At 50.2% G+C, this 14,005-nt stretch overlaps 1 protein-coding gene across 1 annotated transcript in view; it reads left to right on the top strand.

The window, feature by feature from the left end:
- Positions 1 to 9,922, top strand: part of SLX9 (SLX9 ribosome biogenesis factor) — a 64,705-nt gene extending 54,783 nt beyond the window's left edge. Inside the window, exons 3-5 of the mRNA XM_086615762.1 lie at positions 505 to 658; positions 6,547 to 6,615; positions 9,293 to 9,922. Of these exons, the coding sequence (XP_086471888.1) occupies positions 505 to 658; positions 6,547 to 6,615; positions 9,293 to 9,419 (350 nt within the window). The 3' untranslated portion in view covers positions 9,420 to 9,922. The remainder of the gene's footprint in view (positions 1 to 504; positions 659 to 6,546; positions 6,616 to 9,292) is intronic.
- Positions 9,923 to 14,005: the final 4,083 nt, after the last annotated feature.

Below are 14,005 nucleotides of genomic sequence, written 5' to 3'. Positions count from 1 at the left end.
GACTTGCTCCAAACTAAGTAAACAACTGAAATTAAGTCCATCTTTTCTGCCTGTGCTAGGAGACCGTTGTTTTGTCCCAACAGCAAAGCAGAGATGGGGCTGAGTGTTTAATGCCAATGTGGAGCTGACTGTATTTGGTTTGTCCCTTCCCCGCTTGTTTCTCTCTCCCAATTCCATGCAAGGTCAGCGTGTTTTTACCACCCCAGGACTCCTGTGCCATGTTGCTGTGAGCGATGAACAGTGCAAGGGCTGGAAACAGTTCAGACAAAATCAGTCTAGGGATTCCACTTCTCATTGCAAATGTCAGTCGAGATGTGTGTAGTTATAAGCAAACAGCGAGGGAAGGAACTACCCAGCTGCATTATTTTCAGTCTTTCCCTGGTTTAAATCACTTCTGGTCTGTTGTTCCTGTAGATGGTGAAGCAGCCTATGAATTTCTTAGCTCAAGGGTTATCTCTTGCAAACGCTTCCCCTTCCTTCAGTAATGTTGTGTTTCTGATTCAGAAATAGAAAGTGTGAAGCTAGCCAAGCAGAAGCAAAAAGCCGAAGCGAAGCGGAAGGCAACACCTGTGGTGGGAGACATGCAGCCGTTGATGGAAGCCCTACCTGAGCTCTCCGACCTCACCGCAGGTGGCAGGGGCAGGAAGCCACCCAAGAGGTACGTGCCATTTAGGGACTGGCTGTGTATTTCCCATCTTCTGCAGGATGAAGTGCCTTTCAACTCAGCATGTAGCTCCAGGCAGTGCAAACTTGGTGCCAATGGTCAAGAGAAGAACAAGGCCTCATTATCAACTCCATTTCACCCCTTTCCATGCTTCACTTGCCACAAGAAAAAAGCTTAAATGTGCCTTCTGAATCCACAGCTAAGAGGAGAACTGTATTGCTCAGATGGGGCTTGGCATGAGACAGACTGGGAGCAACCAGATATCCTGGGAGTTGCAGGAGTGACACACAAGTGTCCAGAGTGTAACACTGCTGAGCTCACCTGAGAATCTGGATTTAAGGTGTGGTTTTTATTATGAAGATTGCCCTCAACATCACTATCAGCAAATGGTGTTTGACCCAATAAGAGAAATCCATTCTCTTCTAGCAGGTTGTATCTGCAGCTTTGAAAGGGGACAAAATCTTGTATTGCAAGTGACAAAGATAGGAATGATGGCTTGCTCAGATTCACACAGCTCTGGTGTGACAGAGGGGAGTAGATCTGGAAAGACAGGATCCAGAGCAGGGTCCACCAGCCAGGGTCCTCCCACCTGCTAGGATTTTTGGCTCCCCACATGAGCCTCTGGCCATGTTGCAGCCTGCTGTTCTGTCCTGCCAGACCTCCAGGCTTTCTCTTGTGGCAGTTCAAGCCCTTTGACCTGGGCCAGACTCTTTGGTTGCCCCTTTGGCTTGCTATGTGACTTTGGACAAGAACAGAAAGATGATGTTTCCTTTCCCTTTATTGTACCGAAGGAGAAGGGCTGTTTCTGATCCTCTGACACCTACATGTCAACCATCCCAGCCAACCATAGAGTGGGTTCTGGTTGCCCTTATGTGTTCTCCTCTTTAATGCAGTGCTCTACCTGACCATCCAGTCAGTGTTGTGGCTGCTTTTGCATCCCCCAGTGCAGAATAAAAGTGCTCTGTGTGCTGCACAAATGCTTGACCCTCCTCTCCAGTTGCTCAGTAGGGCTTGGTACTAGAAACTTGTTTTGACCCTAATAAGAAAGCATTTGGATTAGAGAACAGCCAAGAAGGCGGCTGTCTGGCAAAGCACCCTCTTCTTTGTCGAGGCTGGAGATACCATGAACCCTCTTGTGATTTGCTGGATGCCCCAGAAATAAACTCTGACCCAGGTGGGACACCCACCTACAGAGCATGGCTGAGAGTTGGCAGTTCCCTCTGCTTCTGGAAGGCCACTCCTCAGACAAACAGCAGCTATGAACCTTGCATCTAAGCATGGGAAAATATTTCCTTCCTTAACTTGGCTTCTAATTCTTTGAATAGCATTTTTTTTCTTTTTTTTTTTTTTTTCCCTTTATGCAGCCATGCAATCAGCCTGCCCTTGTTGTTCGATGGGAATGAACAGCAGAAGTACACACAGAGTTTGAAGTCTTGCAGAGCACTGAGGGTTGGTTGGATGGAGTTCTGGGCCAGGGCTTATCCTGAGCCTGAATAGGTGGCTTTTCCCTCTTTCTGTGATGATGTGCCACAACCATATGTGGCATCTGACTCCAGGTTGTGTTCGGGAGTCATTCCCTCTCATCGTTTTCCCCGAGCCCGTTTGGCGGCTGAGCCCCTGCTATCCAGGAGAGTGGCTTGCAGAAAGTACGTATAGGGGAGAGAGGACAGGCAAGGTGCTTCCTTTGGGGAATGCTTTCCTGGGTGGCTGCATAATCTAGTACAAATACATGGTGTCACTGCAACCTGCAATTCTGGACCAGCTCAAAAGATAGAGTAGACCTGGAAGAGGCTCAGAGACGACTGACAAGGATGACAGTGGAGGATGTGGCACAGCTTCTGCAAAAGAGGTGCCTGAGTGAGGTAGGGAGTCCTAAGCCTGCACAGGAGATAGAGGCAAAGAGGCTTGGGAATGTAATAGTCTATAAAATCAAGCGTGATATGGTTAGGAAGTAGTTGATCATCAATATGAGACATAAAGGACATCAAACATAGCTAGTGAGTAGCCAGTTCAGTGCAAGAAGGAGACTCACCGCTCTGCACAGCTCCTTACGGCAGGATGTGATGGTTGAGGGAAGCCTGTGGGTTCAGGTGAGATGTGACAAATCCCGTGAGGAGAGCTCCATGGAGGTTACTGCATGTACATAAACTGCAGCTGGCAATAGATCTCTGAGCTGCAAATAGTGGAGACAGTGTGGCTGTATGCTTGCCCTGGTTTTATCCCTCTCTGGGTATCTCATTCTCAGCCTGGAGAAGAGAAGGCTTCAGGGAGATCTTACAACAGTCTTCCAGTACCTAAAGTGGCCTACAAGAAAGCTGGAGAGGGACTTTTTGCAAGGGTATGTAGTGATAGGACAAGGGGCAATGGCTTTAAACTGGAAGGGGAGATTTAGACTAGATCTAAGGAGGAAATTTTTCACTCAGAGGGTGGTGAGGCACTGGAACAGGTTGCCCAGAGAAGTGGTGGCTGCCCCATCCCCGGAAGTGTTCAAGGCCAGGTTGGATGAGGCTTTGGGCAACCTGGTGTAGTGGAGGGCTTCCTTGCCCATGGCAGAGGGGTTGGAACTGGATGATCTTTGAGGTCCCTTCCAACCCAAACCATTCTATGATTCTGTGATCTGCTGCAGGCTGCTTCAAGGCAGAACACCAGCCGCAATGGTCCTTCCAGCTGACTCGCTGCAATTGCTCTGCTGTAGTACGCTTCATGGCAGAGGATGTGTGGTACACGTGGAAGCGTTTGGTGGTCTTGCACAAGACTATAGCCTGACGTCCTCAGAGAAACAGTCAGCTCCCTCTTTCTCCAAACCCAGACGTCCTGTGGGAGCGTGGCAGCCCTTTTCTCCTTCCAGTAGCCTGAGCTCGTACTCTGGCTCTGTTTTCACTTCAGCTGCAAGGCTCTGGTGTCTAGAAAGCTCAGTGGGGCTGTGGCACAGCAAGGTAGAGAAACCCAGATGGGCTTTATGTAAGCCTGCATTCCTGTTATCTAGGTGGTGAAAGGAAGGTCAGAGTCTCTGTGCTTGGAGGGGAGCTCCATCAAGGTCTTTGCATGGCCACGTGGGCCTCCAAGGGGAGGCACAGAAGAAGACAGCACTGCTGATCCTGGGGGTGCTGGGCACACTGGTGCACCCTGGATGAGAATTTAAGTATTGGCCAGCACCATCTGCAGTTGACACAGCAGAGGTGAGAGCTTGGCATTGACTGGTATCACCCAGATGGCCTGGGACATGCCAGCGAAAAAGCAGTGCCCCTTGGTGCTGGCATGGAGGAGCTACAGTGCTCTTCTTCTCCTTTCTGACTTGTGGCTTCCTGTACTGCATGAGGATGTGTGTGCGTAAGTGTGTGAAATAATCAGAGGAGGCTTTTATAGGATTTGAATCATTACATAAATGAAGGGTAATACTCTGGTGATTTGTCAGCATTATTAATAAAAGATTAGATTCTCCAGGAATTTGGTCTCCTGCTGGGTAAGAGAGCATTACAGTGAGGTTTTTATTCTGTTTTATATGAATGAAGGCAACAAAGGGTAATGAAACAGGGCTACTAGAATGGTCCGAGTGAGCAGGCAACGTGCTGGTGGTTTGGAGGTGGAAATTCAGGCAGCAGCCTTTCCAACCTGCCAGAGCAGTAGAGCAGAGCTGTTGAGTGGAACTGGAAAGCCTTCAGAAGCACTTTAAAATACTGGGGTGGCTGAAAGCAGAAAGCATATGGCGCAGGATGTACTCTCGAAAGGCTTCCTCTGAGTATTGTCACCCTCTGCAGAGCTACTCATTGTTGTAGTGGAGGGTGTCCCTGCCCGTGGCAGGGGGGTTGGAACTAGATGATCTTTGAGGTCCCTTCCAACCCAAACCATTCCATGATTCTGTGATTCTATGAAGGGACTGCCAAGGCGACTTGGTGGCATAGTTGGCAAGCCCTTGCTCTGGCGACCATGGGTTGCCATCCAACTTGAGAAGGGATTTCTCTGTGCTTCTGTGAGCGATCCAGGCAAACTGGGACAAGAAATTGTTCCTGTGCTGAGCAGTTAATGGACATGAAGAGAGCAGAGATGCTTCCTGCTCTTTCTGTGTCTTGCAGTGCCAGTGAACGCAGCAGTGCGACAGGAGCTACTGAACCCCCGTAGCTGTTTGTCTGCTCTTGCTGATCAGCTCTCAGGCCTGTTGTGTAACACCAGCAGTGCCAGGGTGACCTTGAGAGAGACCGGAGGGTACAGGAGCAGCGTGGAGGCATTGATCTCCCTGGCTGCCCTTTCCTGCCCAGGCTCTGTGCTGCAAAGACTGGCTGGCGTACATCCACGCTGTTTGGGTTTGTCTGGGTTGGCAGGGAGCTTTGGTGCTGAGGTACCCTGTGCTGGGCTGAGGGTAAATGGGCTGTGAGCGGGGCAGTGGGGAGAGCAGCCCTCAGCAGCTTGGATCCACCAGGATTCTCCCTGAGGAAAAATAAAATGGGCCAGGATGGGGAGAGGGAGAGATGAGGAAAATGAGCAGGAGCTGATCAAGTAGAGAGGATGACGAAGGTGGGTGGGTGAAGGAATATGGGGCAAAGGAGGAGGAGGAGGAGGAAAGGAAGAATGAGGGGAAAAATGCAGAATAAAAGGATAGAGGGTAGCGAGTCAGAGAGGGAAATAGGAAGAGGAGGTCACTGTAACAATGCCAACAAGACACCAGATCGTGCTATCTTGAAGAGAAGGTGAGAGACTGTTGTGTTTCCTAACCTTGAGAAAGCTGAAGGCTCTGGGGCAGGTCAGGTGGGGAGGTCTTGGCTCCCAGCACCCACCAGTGAGGAAAGATTCTTCCTTGAGCCCTGCCTCAACAGAGGAGTGGGAGGCAGACCCTCTTCCCCACTTGCTTCTCCTCTTTATATCTGTGTAATCCTGAAGGATGGAAGTTTCTTCTCCTTTCCTTAATGTGCAGTTCTACCAGCACCTCCCCTTGTGCACATCAAGTCCCCAAAGCAGTCGCTGCCCTTCCTGCGCGTCCCTTGCTTGGGCGCAGCGCTTGGCTTTGTGGTAGATCTCCGCTGCTGCTTGGCATTGGGCACCACGTGCTTCCAGCATCCTGTGCAGGACGGGATTACACCTCTGGTCTCCTTGGACTTTGCCCAGGAATAAGAAGAGGGTGCAGAGAGCGCAGCTCTATGCCACTGTGCCTCAGCTGCACATGGTGCACCATCCTGTGTTCCCATGAGTCCGTCTTCTTGCAACTTCATGGATTCTCAAAACCTATGTTTGGTGGCAAAAGTTGAAGCTGTGTTGTTGTGCTTTCTCTGTAGCTAATCTGTTTGCAGCTGACTTCAACTGGCAAGCCTTTGGCAAGGATACGTTTTCACAGGGAGAAAGGACTATTGCAGCTATTTATCTTAAAATACAAACGATACCTTATTCCCCAGCGGTCCCACCACAAGACTCGAAGCAGGGCTGGCGGTTCCCTCTTGCTGAGTAACCGTGGCACTGTCTGTGACCGATGTCTGCTGATGCTGGAGCTTGGCAGCATTACAAGGAACATGAGATATGCAGGAGTGATGTGTGCCTGGTGGTGAGGGGAAGTTCAATGGGATCTTTTCTCTAAGCAACAGTATCAGTTTGACCTGGAGGTTAGTGATGAGCAGAAAGTGATCTGGGCACGGACAGCTCCTGACCAGTTCCCATTCAGTCCCAACTCCTGAGCTGTTGTCAGTGTGTGGTGGAAGGGTTTTGCATCTCTATTACTGTCTGGCTGTGGAAATAACTGCCTTTCTGGACAATTCCCATACAGGACAATTGCCTATACTTTCTGGAAAGATAGAGATAGATGCAGAATCCCTGGACTCTTTCCATCTCCACAGCAATTGCTAAATTACCAGTTCTCTGTAACACTCACTCACCCACTTTGTTTCTTCTCTTCACAGCCATGTAAAGGCAAAGGCAGAACCAGCAGACTTCTGTCTGATGAAACAAGCTCAGAAACACCAACTCTTGTAAGTACCCAGTTATCCGAGTGTCCAGTCCCTGCTGAGCACTACAGAATGGTTGAGACTGGAAGGGACCTCTGGAGGTCAGCTGGTCCAACCCCACTGCTCAAGCAAGGCCACCTAGAGCTGGTTGCCCAGGACCATGTGCACACGGCTTTTGAGTATCTCCAAGGATGGAGATCACACAACCTCTCTAAGCAAGCAATTCCAGTGTTTCAGTCTTCTACACCTGAAGGCCCTAGAAGAGGTTTTCCACTTTACATAGTGCAGGATGTTTGTGGGTCTCTTTCCGTCTTAGTCCCTGCCAGACTCTGTCAGTTCTAAAGTTCTTCAGTCTGCTTCCACTTCTGTCTTGTATAACAGAGCATAGGAAACTGCACTTGCTCCTTTGAGTTCACTTTTGCTTTCTCATTGAAAATAAAGTGATGGCTTGGGCCTCCTGTGTATGATCTGTGGGGTTTCAGGACAAACCCACACCAACTGTCATGTTGTTCCTCCTGGCCACAGTTGTCATTTCTGGCTGTACCAAGCGAGTACGTCTGTACTGTGTCCCTCTGTGTGGCGTGGACGATGTGGCTATCAACCAGGTGGTGTATCCCTTGTCTTGGCTTGCTGAGTTGGAGCTGCAACATCCAGCTGTGGCTCAGTCTCTTATGATAGGACAAGGGGCAGTGGCTTTACACTGAAAGAGGGGAGATTTAGATTAGATATAAGGAAGAAATTCTTTACATTGAGGGAGGTGAGGCACTGGCACAGGTTGCCCAGAGAAGCTGTGGCTGCCCCATCCCTGGAAGTGTTCAAAGCCAGGTTGGATGAGGCTTTGAGCAACCTGGTGTAGTGGAGGGTGTCCCTGCCCATGGCAGGGGAGTTGGAATGAGATGATCTTTGAGGTTCCTTCCAACCCAAACCGTTCTATGATTCTATGATTCTATGACACCAGGCCCATGTAGCTCTAGCTGATACCCTTCAGGAAAGACACCCATGGTTGTGTAGCTGAGGAGCTCCTGGAACTCTGCATAGCAGTAGGAGCTACAGCTGCTCTGTTGGAACACCGCTGGGATGCTGACTTACATGCCGTACATTCCTTATGAGGACAGCTGTCCATTGGCATCTGTCAGACCTTGTAAAATGAAGCACTAAATGCTTTTGAATAATTCCTGTACTTGGTTAGGGGTGTGGCAACTCCTTAGTCCTCTATATAATCTGTTGGATATTTCATACTGCCACCAGGCATCAAGAACTTTTTTTCCCCTCAGCACAGCTCTTGTGGGGCTAAGCACTATGATCTGGCAGCGTTTCCTTTCTGTGAGCCCTGGTTCCAGGATTTCTGTCAGTTCTGAGCCATTCAACTTCAAACCGAGGAGAACAGTCAGTCTACAGATGCCAGCACTGCTCTCCAGCATGCTCTGAATACCCTTCTCTGTCTGAAACTGGCCAGTGTCGGTGCTGGGTTGCCTTTCTTGCTTAGTTCTGCCTTTCTGGATGAGTCCCTCCTTATCTCATTGCAGAAGCCCAAGGTTCATGGCCTCGAGTGCCACCAGTGAGTGTCTCATTGTGCTGGAACTCATGGGTGGGGAACACTGCTTGAGGAGGGACTTGTATACAAATCTAAATCTGGAGAGGCAACTCCACCACAATCTTCTGTATCAGCAAGCCAGTGATCCCCTGCGTGCCCTCTCTTCTCCTCTGCACAAAACTGGAAAGATACCCCGAGCAGTGGCATATATCCTACCATAGTGGTCTGGGAAGTCTATGCTTCTTGGGAGAGAAAAACTTTGCAGTTTATTTGGAGTCTTTGAGGTTTATTTTCCAGGACATTAGTAAGTACTGGAGGTTCCGTAAGCCTCATCCCATTGCCCCAGCTGCCACAACCCAAGCTTCAGGTTTGGCTTCTCTTTCTGTTCCTCTGGCAGGGGCAGGGCTGGCACTGAACCAAAGGGCCCTGCTAGGGAGGGAACTGGCTGCATGCTGCAAGCTGAAGAGCACTCTGCTGACCCACGACAACTACTAAGAAGGTGGAGATGTGTGTCTGGTTGGGCTTTGGAGAGCCTGGCAGTCTGTCTGACAGAGATGGGGAGGTCGCAGTGGATGTGACTTATGTGGAAACTCACTTTTTTTTTTTTACACTCCTCCTTCTCTGTTCTTCTTCTTCCCTGCTTGCTTGCTTTTTAAGACAAAACCATTTCCACAGCAACCAGCGGTGACAAGCATGCAAAGGTCTGTCATGGTCCTCCTCTGGTGTTTAACTAATGCTGCACATAGAATTACCAAGCCTCTCATTAAGCAATAAAGAGGGTCCACAGATGAACTCTCAAAAGCACTTTTCTGCTAGCGCACTCTGAAGTAGTTTTCATTCTTTGTAATTTACCAGATACCCAGAGTCTCTTGTTCCTGATATACTAGGGAAAACCTCTAAAAAAAACATTTCCAAGTGATGCTGGACACTAACGTGATTGTTTCTGTCTCTGTGGCATGAGATGAAGTCTCTGGCTCCTGTGAAGCTGGCAGCAATTTGAGCTTTGCCTTTGGGTAAATGAGGTTTATTTCTCGCACTGGTTCTTTCTGAGGTTTACACTCAGGATCATTCTGTCTGTACAGAAACCCTTTATGAGTTCCGTTCTTACCTGCCCAGTTCCTTTTGCATGAGGCACTTAGCATTTGTGTGTTATTTTTCTTTCCTCAGAGAGGAGGAAATGGCTCGGTTTCAGGAGGTCATCACCAATCCCAGGTATAGAGCCAACCCCCTCATGGCCATCAGCGAGCATCTCTCCAAGAGACTGAGGCAGGAGGAAGAAGGTAAACCCCTCTAGGATGTCAGCTGGGACCAGACGTGCACACCGGAGCTGGCGTGAGGGCTCCAGGCTGCAAAGGAGCACATTACTAATGTGACCTCTCAGCCACTTCAGTCCTTGGAAGCAGTTCAGCAGATCGTTGAATCCAACAGTCCTGTTTTCTGTCTGCAGCAATAATGCAGTTCCCTCCTGACAGTGGCAGCTGCTCCTTCGCAAACAGCCTGCAGAGCGCGGGGTGTTCTGCGAGATCTTTGTGCAGACATTAAGCTCCCTGCGAAGTGTCTTGACACCTTTTCTCTTCTTGTGAGCAAGCACAGTTTCTTAAATTGTGCCAGTGGCAGTGTATCTGTTTTTTGTCGTTTCCTCCCACTTTCTGACAACTCTGAAAAGAGATTCCCTGTTGCTTTGTTGAGGTGGTTGAAGACCCCAAGCCCTGGAGCCCACAAAGCTGTTGCAGATCTGTGTAAGGACTGGTGCTGCTGTTCAGAGACATTGTTTTATGTGAGAAATTTCACTTTGAAATAAACACACTTTCACACAGTACTGAGTTTGTCTGCCTCTTGTTTTGATAAATACTAATTGAAATGCAAGCTTATTCCCATCACTGGAAAAATGACTTAAAAGAATGTTTTTTTCCATGTGTACCGTGAGCCACTAGCCTGCTGCTGCAGTGTGCAACAGAGCCATGTGAAATCATTGCAAATCATGTCTAACTTGTAGACTTGCCTTCCTCCTACCCTGGAAGTGTGTGCTTTCCGTGGGTGATGCTCATCCTCATTAGCCTGTGTCATGTTCCCTGCTTTGGAATGTGTCCTGGCTGCAGGCTGTGAACTTCAGCCAGTCGTTTAGGGGTTTGGGTTTGGGAACCGCTGCAGCAGGAGGAGGCCTCTCTTTCTACCAAACACCAATTTTCACAAAACCCCAGTGAATTTTTGTGGGGACAGCTGAAGGCAGGGCCATTCCCTATTGGAGATGATCCCGATTTGACACCCCAAAATGTCCGTGCTGTCTTTTGAGCCATACAAAAAGTTTTCTGATGCTTCTTAACCTTGGAAAAGCAGCCTGTCTATGTCGGGTCAACTCTGAGGAGCATCTGAAACCTTGAAGAAAGAAATCCACTCTGATGCCCAGGCAGAGCATGGAAGCTGCGGATGACTCTCACCCAAGTTAGTGCCTAAAACCAGCTGCAATGGGAGTGCCAAGCGCCCTGATCGTACCTGTCTCTTGCATCATCGGTAATGATGCCCTCTAGGCTGGCACTGTTGAACAAAGGCAGTTTTTCTAATGCGGGCATCTTAGCCATGGCAGTGCCAATGCTGCTTGTTGTTAGGGGAATGTCACTGTGCCACAGCCCTCCTCCCCCAGGGCCTATCCGCTGGCAGAGGCCACAGAGGTACTGGCTACATCCCAACCTCCACCCTGTTGCTCTCGGACTGGCAGAGAGCTGGCAGGGCTGTGGTCTCCCCCAATGGCTCCGGGATCTGTCCTGGCAGGTGACCACTGCCGTGCTGTCCATCCGTGTGCTGTCATGCCCTGTGAGCCCCAGGGTCTGGAAAGCAGAGGGCTGTGGTGGGGTCCAACAACTCGAAATACCTCCCCACCTCCTGGTTGGGTCCTGCTTGCCTGCTTACCAATATCTAATTGTGTTTCTTTCAGGCCACGTTGGGTTTTCAGCTCTGAACGCCAGCCCCAGCTGCAGCCACGCTGCCCCTGCTCATGTTGTGCAGGCTGGGCGGCGGGGAGATGGCCCTTGGACAGGACCGTACGCTGACAGCACCTCCTGCCCGTGGCCTGCAGCTGCTCTTGGTGCTTGCAGTTCCCAGCAGCCCAAGATGTGGCTAAGACTTGGACCAAGCTGAGATTTTTGGGATGGTTTTCTCTGTATGCCTACTGTCTGCCCCTTTACTCCATCTCGTAGCTCGCTGCCTCCTGAGAGGCACACCATCCTTGTGCTTAAAGGAGGGACCGGGAGAGCTGAAGAAGGTGAAGGCACCCAAATGGAAAGGTGGATAAAGGTTGATTCTCTTGTTAGTGAACAGGGCACTCAGGAGGAAGGAGAAGTGTATCTGGAGGGCAGGAGGGATGGAAGACAGCTTGCATGGCACTTTGGAGGACTTCTGTTGCTTGTCTTCTGCACTTTGCAGGAGCTTTGCAGCTTTCTTTTTGTCTTGTGGTTTTTAGATAATACAGGACACACAAGGAGAGCCCTGGCCTCCTTGTATGGCTGGGTCGCGCAGCGGCTGAGTGGTGCCCTCATGCTCCCCTTTGCACAGCGTTGCTGTGCTCCATCAGAAATGGGTGTGATGGCTGGAGAGAAGCCACAGGCAAGTTTATAACATGCCATCCTGGGTCATGCACTACGAGTGGGATCGTATCCCTCCCCTTGGAGATGCATGCGGCGCGTCATGACTGTGCTTCGCAGAGATCCAGGAGGAGTGGTGATGGCATCTGACAAGCACTGATTTCCTGGGCACCGTCTGTTTTGCACAGAGTGGGACGATCCTTTAAAGCCTCTGGAGAGTTAGTTGGATTGTGCCATACACCTCTGTCCCAGACCAGTTTCTCCCTAGTAACTTCTCCCTAGGGTGAAAGAAAATCTGAAAGGCTATCAATTCCTGTTTTCCCGGACTACTTAGTTTTCTTTTCACAGGTGGTTCCAAGTAACTTGGGAGTTGAAGCAGCTCTTGGATGGCCTGGATTGCAGTGTTACGGAAAATCCTCGGCTGGCAGAAGGGCTTGCTATAGGTAGGTGCTAGGGTAGGTGTTGCTGTGGGTCCTGTGCCAAGAGATAGCTGCCTTCTGTCTCTGGAAGAGTCAAGCCTGACAGGACTGCGTCCTTTCCTCATCCTGTGCAGTTTTTTTCTAAGAGGCCCTGCAGTTTGGGGCTGGAGTGGAAAATGGATTTCCACATGCAAAACCAGCTCTGAGCACTTCAGAGCCCCAAAAACCATCACCAGGGTGAAGGACTTTGTGGTCTGTGTAGCTCTTCCAGGGTGGCATCAAGGCAGGGGCTGTCCCCATGCCTCAGCCTGCATGTGGACTTCTCAGCACCTTTAGGTTGCCAGCTGTGGTGGTTACGGCCAGAGCTGGTCGCTGGAAATTTGAACACCAACAGTGCAGTCATCTAGCACTTCTGCCCTGCTGAGCCCGGTTGCTGGGTCTCATCCTTTCCCTTCAAACCCCTGGGAGCCAACAGAGCTGGAGTGACTGACCAGGTGGTGTTGAGCCATGTAGCCCATGCTGGTGGCCCTCCATCTCCATGCAGCACATTCACACCTTTGCTTTCCCTTGGATGGGCTGACGCCAGCGCTCAGCCGTGTGTCTAGCTCGTAGCCTGCTATTTGAAAATGTTGGTCTCCTGGGTGTTGAGCAGCAGTTAAACATGTGACTGTTGGAAACTACGGTTCACAGCCTGCTGCTGCAGGCATCTCCTGCCCCCGCCATCCAGGCAGTTGAGCAAAGGACTTAAAATCTGCCAGGAAACAGGCGTCTGAGACACAGAGTCGCCTTCGCAGTTGGCATATTTTCAGGATGATAAAAGCTTTCACGCCAATTTTTTTTTTTTTTTTTTTTTTAGATAGCAGGGTGGGAAAAAATAGCTTCCAAACTCTAAGGAGTAGTTGTGCTGGAGGGGAGGGCGGGGGCCCGACCCAGCAGCTCTAGACTTAGCAAGAAGTGAGCAAGCAGCAAACACACAGACTGAGGATTGGAAAAATATTTGGGCTACTTTTTGCAGCTGCTTTATTTCTCGTTGGTGATTTTGCCCTTGAAGGCTGTTCTCAGAACCGTGTCTGAAAACAGAAGCCTGGGTATCCTGTCCATCTGGTGGTCCCAGCAGTTATTTTCTGCTACACACAAAGCACCCAAAGCGGTGGGTGGAAGGGGATTCTTGTTTACTAGCAGCTCGTGGGTAGTGTCTTTGATCGGCAGGTTGCAAAGGGATATTTTTTTATAGCAGCTCTTGCAACTCCCATGTTTTGCCCTGGTACCAGCTTTGTTCCTGCTGGAGCAGGGGTTGCATCAGGCCAGCAGCCTGTCTCAGAAAAGTGTGGTGAGTCACGGACCTGGCCTCGACCCTTTGTCTAACCGAAGGAAGTCCCCAGTGCAAGTACGTAGACTCCCTCCTCCTTCCTTCTACTCTCTGGCTTGTCTGCCCTGGAAAATTTTCCTTTCAGACCTTCTGCAAGCAAGTCCCCCCATTCCCTTTGCGTATGGAAAATATGACTTATGCCAGGTAGAGAAAATACGCTCTGGTTGAAGCTATGAGCTGCGTTGGCCCCATGGATTTGTTTTTTTCCTAAAGCTAAGCAGGTGTGATGACTTCTTCCAGCATAACCTCTGCCAGCTCCAGCACCAAGGGACATACCTGTGTTGCAGGTACTGGCAGGGTGGAGCTGGCTGCCTCTGCAGCTGCCAGGGAAAGCTTGTGGTGGCTGGGGGCAGGCAAGTGAGCTCCGCATAGCTCCCAGGTTGGCCGGAGTTTTACACCTGGGAGTTTTGCTCCTAGGTTTTGCACCAGGCTGCCTGCAAATCTGACACCCAGCTGGCAGCTGCTTGCCGCGCCAGCAAGTTGACCAGTGGCCCGTGACTGGGAATCCATCCCT

Source organism: Tauraco erythrolophus, chromosome 8, assembly GCF_009769465.1.
Source record: "Tauraco erythrolophus isolate bTauEry1 chromosome 8, bTauEry1.pri, whole genome shotgun sequence".
Classification (NCBI taxonomy): Eukaryota; Metazoa; Chordata; class Aves; order Musophagiformes; family Musophagidae; genus Tauraco; species Tauraco erythrolophus.
The sequence above is the reverse complement of the archived record's forward strand: the minus strand, read 5'-3'. Positions and strand labels throughout refer to the sequence as shown.